Source organism: Apteryx mantelli, chromosome 1 (assembly GCF_036417845.1).
Source record: "Apteryx mantelli isolate bAptMan1 chromosome 1, bAptMan1.hap1, whole genome shotgun sequence".
In the NCBI taxonomy this organism is placed as follows: Eukaryota; Metazoa; Chordata; class Aves; order Apterygiformes; family Apterygidae; genus Apteryx; species Apteryx mantelli.
In genome coordinates, this window is record NC_089978.1 from 169,965,285 (window position 1) to 169,983,608 (window position 18,324).

General features: G+C 39.8%; 1 protein-coding gene and 1 non-coding gene across 3 annotated transcripts; both read right to left on the reverse strand.

Moving 5' to 3' along the window:
- Positions 1–2,981: 2,981 nt before the first annotated feature.
- Positions 2,982–13,238, reverse strand: SLC25A3 (solute carrier family 25 member 3). Of its 2 annotated transcripts, XM_067312110.1 has the most exons (8): positions 13,130–13,238; positions 12,845–12,998; positions 8,183–8,304; positions 5,369–5,548; positions 5,070–5,251; positions 4,159–4,331; positions 3,446–3,556; positions 2,982–3,316 (listed from the first exon to the last, which is right to left on the reverse strand). In XM_067312110.1, exons 2-8 carry the CDS (start codon positions 12,990–12,992, stop codon positions 3,156–3,158), a joined length of 1,077 nt encoding a protein of 358 aa, XP_067168211.1. In that variant the 5' UTR covers positions 12,993–12,998; positions 13,130–13,238; the 3' UTR covers positions 2,982–3,155. The 2 variants fall into 2 exon arrangements, with proteins under 2 accessions (XP_067168211.1, XP_013802918.1); XM_013947464.2 differs by lacking the exons at positions 12,845–12,998; positions 13,130–13,238 and adding an exon at positions 8,470–8,497.
- Positions 4,640–4,880, reverse strand: LOC136991210 (small nucleolar RNA SNORA53). Its single transcript, XR_010883254.1, has one exon. It is a non-coding gene; the product is annotated as a small nucleolar RNA SNORA53 (small nucleolar RNA).
- Positions 13,239–18,324: the final 5,086 nt, after the last annotated feature.

Below are 18,324 nucleotides of genomic sequence, written 5' to 3' on the forward strand. Positions count from 1 at the left end.
CATGCCACTTGAGCTACGAAAACTGGAACCTGTAACAAAGCCACTTAACTATTAAGCTCAACTATCCAAAAGATACTCATATTCACTATAAAAAAGCAGGATGTTTATTGTTTTCACTGTGAACTACATCATTTCTATGTAGAAATGTAAATGAATTACAACTCTCTGTAATATTGTAGTCCGTTTTAGAATATATAACAAGCATTTCAGCAAATATCTGCAATGTCAAATACTGTTAGCATACTTGTAGTATAATCTGATACAAACACAGAGTGTGAATGGAATGATCATTCACATTTATATAGACGATATGTTTTAAACCAGAAAACCGGTCTCAGCTCCAGTAATAGCAAAAAGGATGTTTCCTCTTTCATGAAACAATATACAGAAGCAGCATATATATAATCCACATTTTACAAAGCACTTTCAGGTTTAGTGACTGTTCTGGAGTTACCTAAACTATATTTGGTTCAAAATGGATTGCTCTTTTTCAATATAGGACTTTCCTTGCAATGAAAGCACAAATCAGTCAGAAGCCATTCTTTCACCTCCCTCATCTTCCCTACTTTTGGAAAACATATCACACACACTATAAAGGACATAGTCATCAATGACAAAAATGGACTTTTAAATGCCATTTAATACCACCACTTTTCCACTCAAGCTCGCTTAAAATTTCACTGGGCAACCTTTTGAGCAATATAATTTTAAATGCTGTATATCCCTCCACCTAAAACATCAGAATAAGCCTGTGGCTAAATATCAGTGAAGTTAATAGTTGCAAGGCAATTCTCTTCCCAAGTTTTCCCCTGAAACAAAATACTGAAAGTAGGACTACATATATGCCTTTCTCAGTTACAAAAGAACAAGAGAACAGCTAGCTGTCATACAGTCTTTTCTCAGATTTACCTTGGCAAAGTGATCCAAGTATCTTTAAAAAGGTAGTTTCAGGCCTACTCTTGAACAATGAGAAAACAAATTTGAAAGTCTTATTGCACATATTTAAAATGGCTGCACCAAAGGTGACCAATAGTATTTCTACAGAAAAACTGCTGTGATTTTGCTCTGCACATAGAATGACAGAAATTAGTCTTGCTTGAGAAATTCAGTTTATTACTAGATTACTTGACAACCAGATTATCCCACTATGAGACAAATTGTCTCAATCCTCTGCCAGCCTTAGAAGCCGATGGAAATGCTCAGCTTTCCCAGGATTAGAAGCAAGCAAAGCCCAGCCCAAGGGCTTAAAACATGCCTTTAAAGAAACTATGATATTCAGTGCACTGAAGTGATGGTAATTTGTTTCTGAGCAGAACAAGTTGAACCATGCGCTAAATTCAAAAATCTGTTTTAACATGAACAGTCTTGCTGCAAGATGAAGCCATAGTTAATGCTTTTTGCCAAGGAAGCTCTTATGAGCAAACATCCTAATGATTTGCTAAATAACTTCAAAGCTTCACCACTCACAATGGGCAAAGCAAGATGTACATGCTTACATGATGAACTAAAATACATTTAATTCAACACCAAAGTACTTGTACAAATGTTTTATTTAGATTTAAGGAATTTGACTTTGCTGTATAATGCAGTTATTAGGTGGTAGTTACCAACCACTATAGGAGTGCATGTATAGTGTGACAGTGACAGAGAAGTTGAGCAGAATTTTTCTTAGATTTTACTCCACATTTTGAAAGGTAGCAATTCAAATTAAGGCTTAGTTTGCTAGTGTTTGGCATAACCGTTCCACATCTCATAGGTGACAGTTTGTTTCTGGGAGGAAAGTTCAATACTGTGTAAAATGGTAGCAGGAACAATGTCAGACACTAATAATGTAGAGTGGCCAGCACATTTATGCTATTCTGATGGAGCCTGCTGTAATTGGCCTCCTGACTCTGAAGGACACTAAAGAGGAAAGAGCGCTTACAATCTATGCAATGCCAAGCTAGGTTGAGTATCAGGAGCTCTGAATGCTGAAAGGCAGCGTATCAGTTTTGCACAAGACACTTATGCTCCAGCTCTACTGAGTGAAGTAGAACCGGATACAGTGAACCTCCTTTACTATTAGGTATGCTTTGGATTTTTCCTGAATGTGATTATCTACTATGGATTCTTGAACAGGCAAAACTCAAAGGAAGCATGCTCATCTTTCTGGAAAGTACTGGAAAAGACACATTCATTGCCTGAAGTTAATAAAACAGTGCTTGATTTTCTCCTCTCACATGCCTACAAACCTATATTTCTTTGCATTAAATAAGGTCCAAAAAAATGGTATGGCTTCTTGCACTGCAGGAATGGTTCAACCAAAACTCAGAGTTAAGCTAATTTAGGCAAAATCAAGACACAAAAGTACCAAGTGCAAGGAAAGGCTGGTGAGTTGTCAAAATCTCTACAGTACAAGGCAAGCCATTTTAACTTCACTATGAAGTTGTACTAAGCTTTTAGTGGTCAGACACCTCTGAGAATCTTTATTAACATCAACTTTTCTTTTATTAAGGTAGCAGCCACTGTTTAATTCCACAATACAAATGGAAGGACTAAGTTCTTTGGTGCAGTTCAAAACCAACAAAAGCCAAAATTAGTCAATTAAGCAGGGGTTTGTTAGGATAACCACCCCAGACCAGTAATGGTTCTATGTATAAGGTTCCTCTTATCTCTGTGAAGAATGCAGATGTTGTGATCAGGTTGCCCTGTCAGAGTGCAGTCTCATTCACTCCAGAGTTCCACTATTCTACAATAACAATTTATATAGGCAAATAAGACAGTGGACTCAAAGATAGCCTAAGACTGCAGTTAGTTTCTGCAGCACTGTGAGGATAGGTCTTCTCTAGAAACAATGAAAACCTGATTTTTGTTGCAGTTTTTTCACAAATCTGAAATCCTTTAAATGCAGAATGACTTAAATTTTTCACGTTGGGAATTATTTTGAGGTATTTACTCCTGTGAAGTGAAGCTTATATATGCAATAGTAAACAGACACTAAGCACTCTGGTTCTCATTTATTTCAGGCAATGACAGTGGTAGAATTTAAAACCTCAGATGGGACAAGGGCACAGCCAATAATTACATCAGATAGTTTGCTTTCTACATAGTCAAATATATAAAAGTTTCATGAAACTCATCACTGGGACAGCCAGCAAAGTCAGTCCATGAGTTGTTTATTCAGTTAGACCAAGCTTCTTCTTCAGAGATTCTGGCATTTCAGGTGGAGGTGGACGAGGAAGTCTGAAATAAACCTTCACAGAATCATAGATGAACCACTGTAGTGCAGTCAGGGTACCAATCATAATGATACGAGCAAACAGACCTTTCCATACACCTGTAGAGCAAAACCATAAGCCACAAGAAGTGTGAGAAGCCAGGGGAACCCCCCCCAAACATGCATAACCCCCGCCCATACACTTAACCCAAAATACATGAATGAAAGGGGTTTTGTTTGTTTCTTTACCTCTGAATCCAAGCCTCACAAGAACCTGTGAAGCAGAACTGCCCTTTTCCTTGTTCAATACAGACACCACAGAGTCAGCAGGATGAGAAACAATTGCACAGAACACACCAGCTGAAAGAATAATTTGTTATTAATTCTGTGATGTTTTAGTGTATACAGTAATTATTTGGCTAAGTATGACCAACTGAAACCACACCTTTCCTAGACCACTGGCAGCTCTGCAGGAGTTATGTCAAGCCTCCTGGTATGCCCAAAGGACAGCAGGTCCATTCTTATTAGCATGACATGTCTACTAGAAAGCACCTAGACTCTGCTCTTGCAGCACCTGTCTTCTGAAATAAAACTCGTTCTGAATCTTTGGATGGTCAAAATCACCACTCCTTCCAGATGTCTCTCCCCTTCCTCCTTTAACCTTGCTAGGCTGGAGGAAGTCCAGGAAAGATGCAAGTTATTTTGCTTACATCAGCTATAATCTCTAAACTTTGAGGTTAACATAGGAACAATTAAGAGTATTGCCCTACTATAGACCCATTTAACCTCTCATTCTATTTACAGATTGAATCTGTTCCACCCTCGCCCCCCCCATGCATTTTTAAGTTACATTCAGGTTCTTCCATTGTAGTTATATATATATATTTTACATTCTGAAAAGGGTGAGACTTTCAGAATTGCTGAAATCCATTCATGAAGTGTAGAATTTAAAAGTTTCTTACCAATATAACCTGCAATAAATGTGACTACCAGCTGTTCTGCCTTTGAACATTCACTTCGTGGCTTGGGAACCACATACTTGTAGAGAGCTTCAACAGTACGTTCAAAGCAGGCAAATTTCATCATTGTGTATGGAATCTGTCTCATCCATAGTGGAGCAACACCTTTATAGAAACTTAAACAGAGAAGACAAATTCAGCTTCATTTTCCTCGAGTATTTAAGTGTATACTTCCAGTCTGAACAATTAGGTAGCTTATTGTTGCTATCAGGAAAACCACTTCTAGATAGCAAGATTATAAGGCCTAAGCGTTCCAACAGCTACAGAACAGGAACACATAAGTTTTATTCGTTCCTCAGTACCTACTAAGAACGGCAGCACAAATTAGAATTTACCTGATGCCTACTCTGTGCAGCTGTTTGTAGCCACTTTTCAGATTATTATGGAGTGCAATAATGCCATACTGCTAATATAAGTACATGCTCGTGTCTGCATGCCAGCCAAGTCCTGATAGTGATAAATGGCCTGTAGATTTACAGCCATTTCTATCAGAACAGAAAACTAACATGCAGTTATATTACTCTCACATGCCAATGACTCAAGCATCTTTGACTGTACAACCAAAAAAGTTGCTGAATATCTCTGACTGGAACTGCTAGGAATTGAAGTTATCCAGCAGAACTCAGCACAGAGATACTCACAAAGATGGATCTAAGGAGCATGTGAATTTAACTACCAGTTCAGCACAGATTCTTCAATATTAAGTACTTGTTATCTTGAACTGTAAAGACCAAAAAGTATTAGAAATTGATGTAAGCTAAAGCCACTATTAGTTTTAGCAACTGTCTTTCATTAGGAGAAAAACTCAACACCAAAAACATGAATGAAAATAAAAAAATCCAAGAGATACTAACGCCCAGATGCCTTCTTCTCCAAACATTTTTGGTAGAGCTTGCCGCAGAGTGTTAGCATATCCAGGCTGTGTCTGAATGCGAACTTTAGCAGCTTCCATGGGAGCCAGAGCAATATCAGCAAAAAACTCTGCACTGGCAGATGCAGCTAAGTATAGTGATGTACGCCACAAATATGCATTTTCCTGAAATGTATTTAAACACACATTTTTATTAATGAACAGTGCTTTTGTGCTTCCTCTATGTTAGTAATACTATTATGTTGCTAACATACAGTCTCATGTAGATCACTTAAGGTTTACCTCTCCCAGCATGTTGCCATACAGGATTTTGAAAACTTCATAGAAACCAAATTTACAGAGCCCTTGCATGGAATATCCAATAAATGTTGGAGCCCATCCCTTAGCCAAACCACGAACACCATCTTCTTTGACTGTCACTGAAAATCCATTGAAGATGCTCTTGTATTTTTGTGGGTCAACCTAAACAGAACAGACAGTTAATTACTTGACATAGCTTATTATTTCCCTTCTCACACCCCCACCCCAAATATAAAATTTTTAAAATCCACATACAGCTTCCTATAGCTCCCTAATATCATCACCACAAAGCTACCCTTGATGCAACTGTAGTGATTGCCTGCTAGTTTCAAAATTTAAACAGTCTGTATGTCCCTCAGTACTCTAGAAGAACCAAACTACCTGAACTTTGGTTTACATTTATTCTCCAGACCAACAGTAAGACAGTACTAATCTATATCAATAACATTTAGTGGAGTCATTATTCTAACACTGATAGTATTATACTGATACAGTTATGTTTAGATCAGGTTCTTCAAAACTGACAGCTTCTATCAGCAATTTCATTCTAGAAGGGTTTTGCTAAAAATGCTATTCAAGATGCAACTTTTCAATCCATAAAATGTTGCACCTATGCCATTTATCAAGTCTGAAGATTAGCTTTACTATTCATCAGCAGTTACTTGTTCATTACTAATTTGATCCCTCCAAACACTGTCAGACTAAGACAGAAGGAGAAAGGCAGATCAAAGAGTACTCAAAGACTTCTACACTTGCACGTTGTCACATTTTGCCTTTACAGTAAGGGAAGACTAACTTTAAATAATTTTGTTTTACGTAAAAGGAAACAATCCTTTTAGAGTTTCTGAAACAGGTCATTCCGGCAATTTTTAAGTCACGTCACACTATTTCTTTTCATATTTGATACCATCCACCATTGCCTCAGAGGGATGAAAAGGAACATACAAATTAAAAGCAAACGGAAGCCCTAGGAGGAGCTATGGGACATGCATGCCAAACTGTAATGACTAGTATTTTACTCATCTCACATAGTGGCAACAGCCTAATTGAGAATTAATTCACCTAGACATCTCAATTTTAAAAAATCTGTAATTTCAGAACACTAGACATGTAATTGTTGATTGCACACTGCAAAAATGAGGCTCCGTTCATATTAGAACTATGCCTATTATCAACATAAAAGGTGACTTCTTCTTAAAATGGCAGGAGAGGGCAGGCAACAGGTTTCTTCCTGGAGAACCTAGGAAGAATTAGCAACATGCTCTCTACTGGATCTATAAAGAAAAATGCTGATAGGTTTTTGGCAAGGTCACACCTGGAAGTCACATGGGGCCTTTCTGTTACACATTCCTCAAAGTGCTGGAAAAGGGGAAGTGTAGTCACTCTTGTTACATAAGAGGCCCAGAAACGGGTAACCCAAGCCGAACATACCCAACCAAGCAGCTGCAGCCTTGGAAGCAGGAGGCCCTGCTCCCAGTGGTAACTGCAGCACTGTATGGCTCTAAGGCCTTCCACCCATGAACCAAACTGGCAATCAGATTAAGAAATGCCTGTGATGCTACATCCTCTTTATGCATGATTAAGCTCCTTCTTCCCAGAAAACCCACCCTTAGCCCTATATCGTTAATCTACCCATCCTGGATATTTAAGACATGCTGTCAGTTATAATAAAACAGCGCATTTAAACTACACTTTCAGAAATAAGCAGGTGCTCAACTTCAAGTACTTCCCAATTGGTAGAAATAGAGAATTCTCACACACTTTATTTGGTCTTAATCCAAATGTTGTAGAAGGCATCGTTTGCCCTTATCTGATCCACTCTGATTTTGTTCAATGCGTTATAAAATTACTAGCTCAAGGGCAGAATTTCAGGTTTTCTCAAACAAGCAAAAAAGCTGGCGCTCTCTTGTGAAGAATGCTAAAGGTCTTCTGGAAGAATAATTTTTAATATCACATGCAGCACTACAGTCAATAGTCTGACTAATTAGTAGTTCTCTCATAATTTCACCTAAGACTGCCACTTTTAGAATCAGTGTCACCCTATGCAACAGGGACCCCATTAACTACTGAATTTCTAGAAATTTAGAAACATGCTTTAATCTGCTCCATTCTTGAAGCACAGATTTGACTGAATAAATCCGTGAGTATACTTTTATCCATGACTGTTGACTGGATGACTTTAATGGTGAAGCTGATATCACAAATTAAGCGTAGTGAGACTTCTTCACTCTTTTGGGTTCAATCAAGAACTGCTTCCATCACTTAGAAGAAAACAGCCACACAAGCACTTAGCTAGGCATAGCAATACAATTCTAAGTTTCACCCATTCTGTCAAAAGCCGAATCATTAGGAAGTATCAATCCATAATCCATGCACTGATGGTCACAATGTTAATGGATCAGATTATACATGCATGTTACTCCAGGGCAAAAACCTAAACCCTATGAGCTCTTTGAAACATTATGATTCTACTTCCTTCCAAAGCACATGAATAGTCCTAGATAGCCTGCCAGCAAAGAACATTGTGCTGGGTGCTTTTTAGTAACTACAGTAAGCTAAACATCTTTTAAATGTAGGCACAAATTGTTAAATTCATCCAGATTATGCTATGTGCCTCTGCTTCTCTTGAAAGTGGTATTTTGTTAGTCTTGCAGCAGCAGACCTAATTAAGAGAAACAGCATACAAGTTTATTTGCTTCCTGACATCCAAAAAAGATTGTTTACCACCTACTATAAACTCTTGATATGCTGGCTACATAGAGAAAAAATGTAAGAAATGTTGAAGTTAATACAAACCTGCATACGACATTTCACTAGATCCAGAGGTACGACAGCAGTGTGTGTCAGGCCACAACTTAGGACCCCACCAAAGCCACAGAGAGCATAAAACTTGAGCGAGCCATATTCACAACTGTATTCTGCAGCAAAAAAATAGAGACACACCATGCTTTTACATAAGCTCCATGCACTGCTGGACAACAACATCCAGTGGATAGTTTACACCTGGAATTAATTAGTAGATTATTTAAATTGCACTGAACATGCTTTATCAACTTCACCACATACCAACATGCAGAACAAACCTGCATTCTGCATTTAACCAGGTCTAGAGGAACCAGTGCTGTATGTGTTGTTCCACAGCTAATAATTCCACCAAGGCCACAAAGGACAAAGAATCTGCCTGAGCCATATGCACAGCTGTATTCTAGTTAATTAAAAAGAAAATAATTACATATATATGATCAACCACACAGAGTAATGAAGATGAGAAAAGAAACAAAGTTGATGACTGAGTGCTAGCTTCTTAGAGGTTTTAAACTGAAATAATCTCCCATGCTGTACTATTCAACTATAGCATTATTCTCAAAAGTAGTTCACTTGCTTTAACTAACCTATTTTGAACTGACAAGACTGATTCTAGGCCTGCCAAACTGAGTTTATTCTTTTAATAAAGTTATGAAAGAAACAGTCAAGTTTTAGCTTACAGCACACTTGCATATTATCCTGATTTAAGTCTGTAAACTATAGAAATTAATCCCAGAAGCTGCTAGTAAAAATTATGACTCAAGGCCGCAATGACCAACTTTTTTTTTTTTTTTAAATACCAAGGAATTCTGCAAGAAGAATGCTTCTCTAGAATTATGGAGACAAAGTTTCTTTGCTTAAATATTTTTATGATCAGTGCAACTTCTGTATTTAAGCCCCTTGTTTCCAAAACTATACCTGTTCTTTCTTACTTCTTGATAGAATGCAATACTATGGCTTAAAAATATCCCACACTTTAATGTTAACTGCAGAGACCATACAGACCTATGAGATTAAGGTTGGACTCCTCTTTATACAAATTATTTTTTTAATTCTCTGTATCATTTGAAAATTTAAGTTTCATATAAGAATTAGCCAAATGTGAAATACAGCATAGCAATTTGGGGACTGTTCCTGTAATAGCTGCTCTTTAGCAACAGACTTCACAAGAAGATAACCACAAATCTGGGAAAGATGCAAACATGTTTAGGACACTATTCAAGTTAAGCCTTATTCAACTATGAATAGCAGATATAAGCTACAACTATAGCCCCTCTCCCAAAAGGTGAGATGACGGATCTTCCCCTTTTCATATCACTACTGTTAAAGGACAGAGAAAGCAATGAAAATCTAGAAAACTTAAGAAAGTAGTCATCCACCAACATCTAAAAAAGATAAGGAAAAAAAGGCTTTTCTTCCAAATACAGGACCTCAGATTTATATGGCTTCTGTTTAATGAAGTTCCAAAAGTTTATGGAAATTAATCATTACATTTAATGTTTGCATTTAATAAATATGCTTCATTAAAGAAGCTTTCGGGTCGCATTTAATCAAGGGACACTGATCTCACACTGTTCCATAAAGTACTGCGTATACAAACCATTCGGTCTTAAAGAGCAGATTATTTTCACTGATTCCAGTACAGCAGACAAAGTTACTGGAGTTGAAAACAAACTAACAAATGAATAAGCATCAGTTTCTCTCTTCCAATTTGGAAGAAGCTATAGAGGATAAGAACTATTATTTGCCATCAGGAAATGCTCAGATTAGTATTAACAGTACAAAAAAAAGCATAGGGTAGCGGCCTACTTCTGTTTTTGCGCCAAACATTTTAAACAAAACCAAAACTGAGATACTGAACAAGCATATAGAAAACAATATACTAGGTAGAATATATTCCCTAGGGTAGAAAGTGATAATTTAAGTTTCTTTGATATTAGATCTGGGAGCATTACTCCAGTATAACAGAATAGCCATTAAAATGTTACAATGGCTAGTGAGAACCATCTCCAGAGAAGCCCTAATGAAAATTAAAAGACACACAAAACCACCAACCTATTTGAGTCAGGGCTTCTTTACCATATATTTTCGCTCTTGAAATAAATTACTTCGGGAACATCAACAAAAATTTCCTATTACATTCAACAGCATCCACAGATTACCACTTAAGACTAACAGGTTTATCCAACTCTTTACTTCCCTACTATGAAAGAACTTCTTCCCAAGAATATTCCAGATTTTACATTAAGTCTATTCCTAGCCTCCTTCTTCAAAAGGTAGTCACCAGGACAATAAAAGTATCATTTTTTCTTTATTCTAAAATAAGAAATACCAAATCTCAAATCACAGACACGGTATTAATTAAGCCCGGACTTACAGCTAGTAGTCAGTTAACTATCAGAATAACATATAATCTATGAGAATTTGCAAAATTGAGATATCACTCAAGGCTACAAATATGCTAGTCTTGGACTAGCACATGCCTACAGCCTAAACAGAACAGTTAGGCTGGCAGCTTTCCAAACAGTAGTAGGTGACATTCCATTTAAAACTGTACTAGTCATTATGACTGGTTAAATGAACATAAATAAGGCTTTCTAAGCAGGGGCAGTCAGAGAACAAGTTTGGACCTGAATACTGGGCAGCTATGCTTAGTTGTATCTTTGGCCTGCAATATACCAGTACTGTGGTACTTACCATGCTGCCCAAATACCAAGAAGTGCTTGTTCAGACTCCCTTTTTCCAAGTCAACTTACTGTTGGAAGTCATACTCCCCTGCTGACAGAGACAGACCTTGGTAGAAACTTCCAGCCACAGAAAAGTAGAGCTTTTAAAGTCTGCCTTACTACAATGGTATTCAGACTGATCTATCAGCTGGGTGTTCAAAAACAGTAATTAAGACATCATCTATAGGCTTAAGCTCATTACAGGCGTTTGTATTTGTAGCAGTAGAGTAGCATTATGAAAAAAGCCAGAGTGGTTCCCAGACTTCCTATTTCAGGATGGAATCTCCTAAAAACTGTCTTGACAAAAACATAGCCAAGATCCAACACGTGTTAACTGAAAGGAGAGCAGGCTAACCAATGCAGTACAGACAGCAGGGAAGTTATTCTATTATTTTTATAAGCTGACTGAAAACAAATACCCTGAAGCTAGCTCAAATATAAATACAGCTCAAAAACATGTTAAGACAGCTAAAAATGAGTAACATCATTACTAAGACTATTTCATGTTTTTGCTTCAGATCTGACAGACTACTAGGGACAACTTCCAAGAGCTGATCATAAAAAAAATCTCTCATCTCTGAGATACATCATGGTTGATACCTTGAACTGAATTCAGAAGGTCTTGCAATTTGTGCTGACTTTGTGTGACCTTGGGTAAGCTCTTATTTTCTACAATATGGTAACTCTCCTAACACAAAGGACAAAGAAAGAATAAAGAACCAACTGGTATGTGAAATAACAAGTACAGCACAAAGAACTATCAAAGACAAAGAAACTCAGTTCACTTCTGACTGCATCTGCTTACAAACAGGATGAAGATTAAACATAATGATTATAAGGAACAAGTGCACCTACTGAACATCATTTAGCATACTGAACAGTGTCTAATACACTTTAGGTTAGTTACCTAGCAATAAGATTACTATTAAAGCAAAAAATACAGTCTTGAAAACATATTAAAACCCAATATCCAGTTCTGTGTCTCTTGCACAGATTACACAAATAATAGTATCAGAGCACTAAGATACTTCACTAAACATAGTATAGAGGGTAGCTTGTTGACAGCATTATTTCTATTTGAATCTTTTTGTTAAAAGGGGGGATATTCAAGTAGATACTTTTAAGTTATTAAGAGATTAAAAGAATTTTAATTTTAACATCTACTCCCACTATTGGGAGTATCATCAAGGTCTGACTTTTGGAAGTCATGACAGGAGACATACATGAAGCAGTTGCACGCAAGTCTAAAATGCATCATTACATCTCAGACACCACAGCTACATAGTATATATGTCCCACAACGACTACAGAAAAAAATGCAAGACACAGCTGCAGGCTCTTCTAATGGCTACAGATGTACAGATGTTCAGATGCCCAGCTGTGAAAAAACAGCAAAAAAAAAGGGGGAGGGGGGGAGGCTGGGGTGGTGGGAAGAGGAGACATGGTCTTGCAAACCCCAAACTCATCCAGATTCAGTGATTCATATGCTGCTCTTCTCCACAGGAAGCAAGAGAAATACAGGCCTACTGCTTCAGTCCCCAAAGTTGTAGGCCCAACAGAGCGGGCAAAAGTAATCTCTTGCCCACAAGAGACAACATCGAGGGTCTCCGTAGCTCCCCTGAAGCAGAACCTTTCTGTGTCCTTCCCCGGGATCACCGGGTCCTTGGCGCCAGCCAGTACACACCGTGCAGGGAGCGGAAGAAGCTACCAGCGCCTCCCCCGCCCGTGCCCTTCCTCGTCCTCCAAACGGGCGCGCGTAGGCCCAGCCGCGGCTCCTCCCCAGCCCGCCGGAGTCCCGCCGGGTGCTGACCCTCCCCCGTCCTCCCGCAACGGGCACCGGCCGGCGCGAGCGGGCAGCAGCGGGCACCGGCACCTCCATCGCCCACACGCCTTGCCTCCGCCGTGACTCCCCTCCCCGCGCCCTCACCTTCGGCAGCGGCCGCGGCCGCCAAGCTCCGCCGCGTGGTGGGCGCCTCGGCGGGCTCCGGGCGCTTCCTCACACCGTCCTGGACGAGCTGCAAGTGCGGCGCGTAGAAGGGGTTGAGCCGGGCGAGCGGCGCGATCGACGAGAACATGGCGACCTGAGGCGGGCGAAAAGAGCAGGGCAGCGTGGGACGGGGGGGCCCGCCGGGGAGGCCCGCGCCCGCCCGCCCAGCGGAGGCGGCCGGGGCGCCCAGAGGGGCCCGCCGGGCGGGCGGCCCCACCAACTCACCTCCTAAGATGGCGGCAGTGACAGCGCGCGGACCGGCTGCTCGGGCGGCAGCTCGGCGCAGAGGCTGAGTGTCGCCCCGGCTCAATGACTTTGTCCTTCTCCGACGCAAGGGGCGGAACCGGAGGCCAAGAAGCTGCAGCCCGATTGGCGGAGGCGCTCGCCGAGGCAGCAACGCCGCGCAGGCGCCGCCACAGCCCAGGCCTTTCTCCGCCGGCGCCTGCGCACTGCTGGCCGCCGGAGGGGGGCCGCCGTGGCAGCCCTGTCTCCGTCCTGGGGCCGAGCCGAGCCCGAGCCCCCAAGGACAGGGCAGAGACACTAGTGCAGTGTTTGCGTCCCCCCTTTTGCCAGCTCAGCTCGCCTTGCCCTTACCCACGTCAGTCTGGCCTCACTTTTTGGCTCTGACCCCCGGTCTGCAAAGGTCTCCTCCTGGCCTTTTTGCCCCCGGCTGAGGAGGAGCCTGCTGAACTCAGGCCAAGAGGGTGCCGCAAGGGCCACAGGTGCTAAACTGTTCTTAAAGCTTCACCACTCCATAGCCCACTCTTTCACCATTCACATTTCATACACTTTATGGAGAACATAAACACAGGCTAGAAAAACCTATGACATTTCTTCTTTAGTACCACTGCAGCTTCCTTAGATTAAACCTAAACATCTGGTTATTTTTATTGTCCTTCACTGGATGCTTGCCAATTAGTCCACATACTTTTGAAATACAGCATCTAAGTCAGCTGTGTTTGCCCCAGTTAGAGCCCAGGGCAATGTCAAACAAAAGACACACCTTACTTCGTGTTTTACAGCCAACACTCACACAGAATAGTGTGACAGTTGTCCATTTCTGGTAAGAGCAGGCTAGGGTTGATTTATGCTGTCTTCGCAGCAGTTGTTCCAGGTTAAGGGCTGCTTGAGTAGCGTCCTGTTTTTAGATGAGTTTAAGGAAGCTAACAGCATCATCCTGAATTCTAGTTCTACTTACCAGCATCTAATAATACTCTCTATTCACAGAGTCTGGTAAACCCAAGACTCTGCACACTAACAAAAGAGTTCATCCCGCTCACCAGCCTCTCACTGCAGTGCCCTAGTTAGGCCAAGTCTGACTAGAAGGGAGGCCACCAAATGTTGTGCTGGCTGCAGTCTCCACAGCTGCATTTCACTTCCAGAGGACAAGGTTGCAAAAGAGCTGGAGGTGGCCTAGGTTATGATGGCAACAGCCACCCACCAAAAAAACAAAAACACCTCACCCCCCCCCCCCAAAAAAGTGCCTTTTCTAATACAGTGTAATTCCAGTTACTTTAGTGAATTTATGTAGTATAAAATTGGCACAATAGTTAAATTCTCCAGTTACTGACAAAGTAAAAACACCATTTTTCACCATTTTGATCAGATCTATCCCATTACAGTGCTCTTTAACAATGTAAGCATAAGAGACAGTAAAGCAGTAGATGTACTGTAGATTCTAACTATTGCTTCTGGGTATGAAGCAGCTACACAACTGACAGCAAAGTGGCACTGCAACACTGAAGAAAGATCCTGTCAGACAACTGGGTGGCTCCTGTGGAAACCCCCCGGAGGACAACCTGCTACACTATCCTTAGGACTTGGCTCTACTTCACAAAGCTGATTCAGGCAAACTCACACACAGGGAAAGTGACACATGCCCAATTGCCAACCTAGACTCCTGCAACATTGCTAAGCCCATCTTGAATAAACTGAAGTTGCCACACTCCAGCTGTGGAGTAGGAAAAGGTCAGCTGAAACTTGCATTCTTTAAATAGTTTGGCTTAGCAACCAGGCTGAAGGCCCATACACTTTGTCACTGTTAACAGCGATGAAGACAGGCCAGAATTGTTAATTTTTGCTATTACTAGTTCTGCTCTACTCGCATCCAGACAATTGTTGGTAGCAAAGTTTTAGATAAAAGCCAAACAAACACTTATTTTTGCAGCAATGGAAGTATCTAATAAACTCTGAGACTTGGGCTGTCATTTTGAAATTAAGAATTGCAATTCTTGAAACTTCTGATTTTTAACACAGAAAATCTCTGCTCCTGCACGTGTGACTATATTTATATACATATTTGTGTGCACAGCTAGTACTGATACTTAGAGTTACAGTACATAGAACAACAATTTCTTTGTTTTTATCTGACAAAAAACTACAAATGAGCTTACAGCTGTCAGAAGTTGCAGGAAAGTAGAAAAGCACTATTAAACAGCACAGTTTAACATATCCCTCTAGAAATATAGCAATAATACACGTTTAGCAAGAACACAGGTTAACTCTTAAAGAGGAAATCTCTTCAACTTTTCCTAGAATGAATAAAAGTAGCAATAGCCTGAAACTTGAACCCATTTAGTTTAACGACTTCCACCACAGAAAGAAGCTAACAACTGATTAAGACCTGTAAGACATTACCTTTTGGCATCCACATCTGTCAGATTCACAGTAAACTGCTGTAAGTTAAATCCATTTTCTAATCAGTCACTTTTCAAGTCTTGGGAGTGTAGGAAGATGTCAGCTGGGCAACTCCAAAACTTTCCTAACTACATCTCTCCTGTTACTAACACCAACTACACGCACCCTCCAATTCCCCCCTCAGGTACTGTACAGTCAAGAAATTGCCTGCTCTCCTGTTGTAGGCATATAATTTATGCACTCATTCACTGTATCAATGCCAGAGATACTGAACTGTGATTCCAGAGAATCAGTAACAGATCAGAACTCTAGGCAGGTTTCACAGCCCACACCAAGCCTCAGACTTGCAACAACTCTGTCACCAGGGTCTAAACTAGCTAGTTTAATGCTAGCGCAGTCACATCCTTAGAAGGCACTAAGTAATGAAATCTCTCCTAATCCTACTAGTGACTACCATAACTGTCCATGTCCTTGATATTCCTTCCTAACCTTCATCCTCCCCACTTACTACATTTTTTTGTTCTTAAATAGGAAAATAGATACAGAAAAGTAGGCAATACTACTACACTTTAACCACGACTCACCAATGCTGACCAAGCATTTCAGAGGTGGGACAAAAAGTCTGAGGAGTTAATCTTTTAGATGTTATTATACACATAACACTTATAGGCATATTCACTACCTTTGGACAATTTTACCAGTTGAATTGACTTGTAGACCCCACGGTGTGCTTATGCATGTATGCATCTGTCATAGCTTGCTGTTGCACTGGTGCAAAACAGCCTGGTATGCTACCCCAGAAGAAAGAAAAGCCAGAGTCAAAGTTTTAGACACACATAGCTACATTTAAATCAATTCATTTTGCCTTTTAGAGACTGATAAAGCTAAATCTACACTTGGGATAGTTTTGATCTCTATACCAAGCATATAGTTAAAGCTATATTTCCTGACTGACTTAGGTATGCTGAAACATCCAAGTCTGTAAACTCAAGATTTAAAATCATACATTACAACCTCCCCCCACATATCTACTTTGATCAGTCAGATTAAGGGTTTTTTTTTATTCATTACAAACTCTTCAGCCAAATATGGAACTTCAACCATATCAAAGCCAGCCAAAAATACCATCCAAAGTACACCATAGTTTTATAAACTTTTTGCCATTAGATATGTTTTTTTTCCTGAAGAGCCTCCTTTTGGGAGTTTGTCATTTAAAAGCATTATTTGTCTACTCGGTATATGTGAACTAAAGCTACACAATGAAATGGCTAACTTTTTTTAATAGACATTTTATACACAAAGCCATCTGAAAAGGCAGTTATCAGTAACTGAGGGTTTTGGTATAAAAATTTAGCTGTGCCACAAAAATCAAATAGATCAAGACTGGGAAAGACCTGAAAGCATTCTGTAGGGCAGTACTAAGCATACTGCTATAGCAAATGAACTTGAAGGGAAGAGAAGAAGAGGAAGAAGAAAAAAAAAATCCTTCACACTACTCCCCACAAATATCATCAAGCTTTCAGAACACACATAGGATTTAAATTTGAGATCCTCCTTAAGAGTTCATCTCAAACACTAGGTAAGTTCCCACAGCCTTACCACATCAGATAAACCAAGTCTCAACCCTGGAAGGGATATAGTCCAGTGATTCTCAGCCTGGTATCATATTACTGAGATTCAGCACATGCTAACAGATTAGCACACAATTTAAAGCGAAAAGCACAAACCCACTGTTAGAAAGCTCTAACTCAGACTGGCAAATTAGAACCTGCCATGTTTTCAGCATTCTGACAGGTAGCATGACCAATCATTTCAAAAAGCAGTGTCAAATCTATAAATCAATATAGGCTTCTTACTTTTCAGACTCTTTTTGTACCCCTTACCCTAAAAAGGGACTTGAGCAATATCTACAATGTGAGAACTCAACTTTTTTTTTGGATACTGGTCAATAAAATTACTTTATTGTGCAACTGGTTCTGAAAGTTTAACCTAACTCTGTCTAAAACTCAGGATAAGACTAATGGAATGAAAGTCAGACTTTTTAAAAAGCAATACCAGTTCCCATTGATTCACCACCTTGACACAAAAACTACAGTACTCTTCAGTGCAACTGAGTGTAGTATTTAGAAGGCTTTAATCACATGCACTCTTTAAATATCATCTAGTAGTAGTAATACATGTGTTATTCCTTTAAAATAATTTGAGCAGCTTCAGAAATGTTGATAAATCCACATTGGATGGATAGGGGGAAGAGATTACCCTCAGGGCTATCTCCCAACATTAAATGATTGAAGTACAAGAAGCTCATTCATTTTTTGTAATTACACTGTCTTCCAACTAACAGCTGAACTGTATATAGATTACTTTGAGGACTTACGTGGAAAAGTCTTTACCTTGGGTGAAGTAACACTGAAGTTGAGAAGTTTCTGTAGGAAAATCTCCAAAACAGTGCATAAATGAAAGAATGTCGACATTTAATTGCATTGTAGTTCTGGTTTTTGTTTTTAAGATGCTAAATAGTATTCCTGAAGGAAGTCAACAGAAAGTATTTCATGTAACTAGAAGAGAAAAATATACATCATATATTAACAAATATAGCAATGGAAGTGGAGAGAAAATAACTTAAGACGAAAAGAAAAAGCCTTAAGCACAGAAAAGCTAATGAAGACTAGCTTCTCTCCCCAAAATAAAGACCTGACATACATTAAAGGATTACAGCGCAAAAGTATTATTTTTATTATAGCGCAAGTATATTTTCCCCCCTGCAAGTTTTGATTACATGA

Bases quoted from the DNA above. Each gene is read 5' to 3' on its own strand.
- SLC25A3 (XM_067312110.1), bottom strand. From the start codon at position 12,992: ATGTTCTCGTCGATCGCGCCGCTCGCCCGGCTCAACCCCTTCTACGCG. The intron at 5,252-5,368 runs GTAAACCTTAAG...AATACATTTCAG, and splicing joins ATGGCAACATGCTGGGAGAG to GAAAATGCATATTTGTGGCG. The intron at 4,332-5,069 runs GTTAGTATCTCT...TCTCTGTTTAAG, and splicing joins GGAGAAGAAGGCATCTGGGC to TTTCTATAAAGGTGTTGCTC.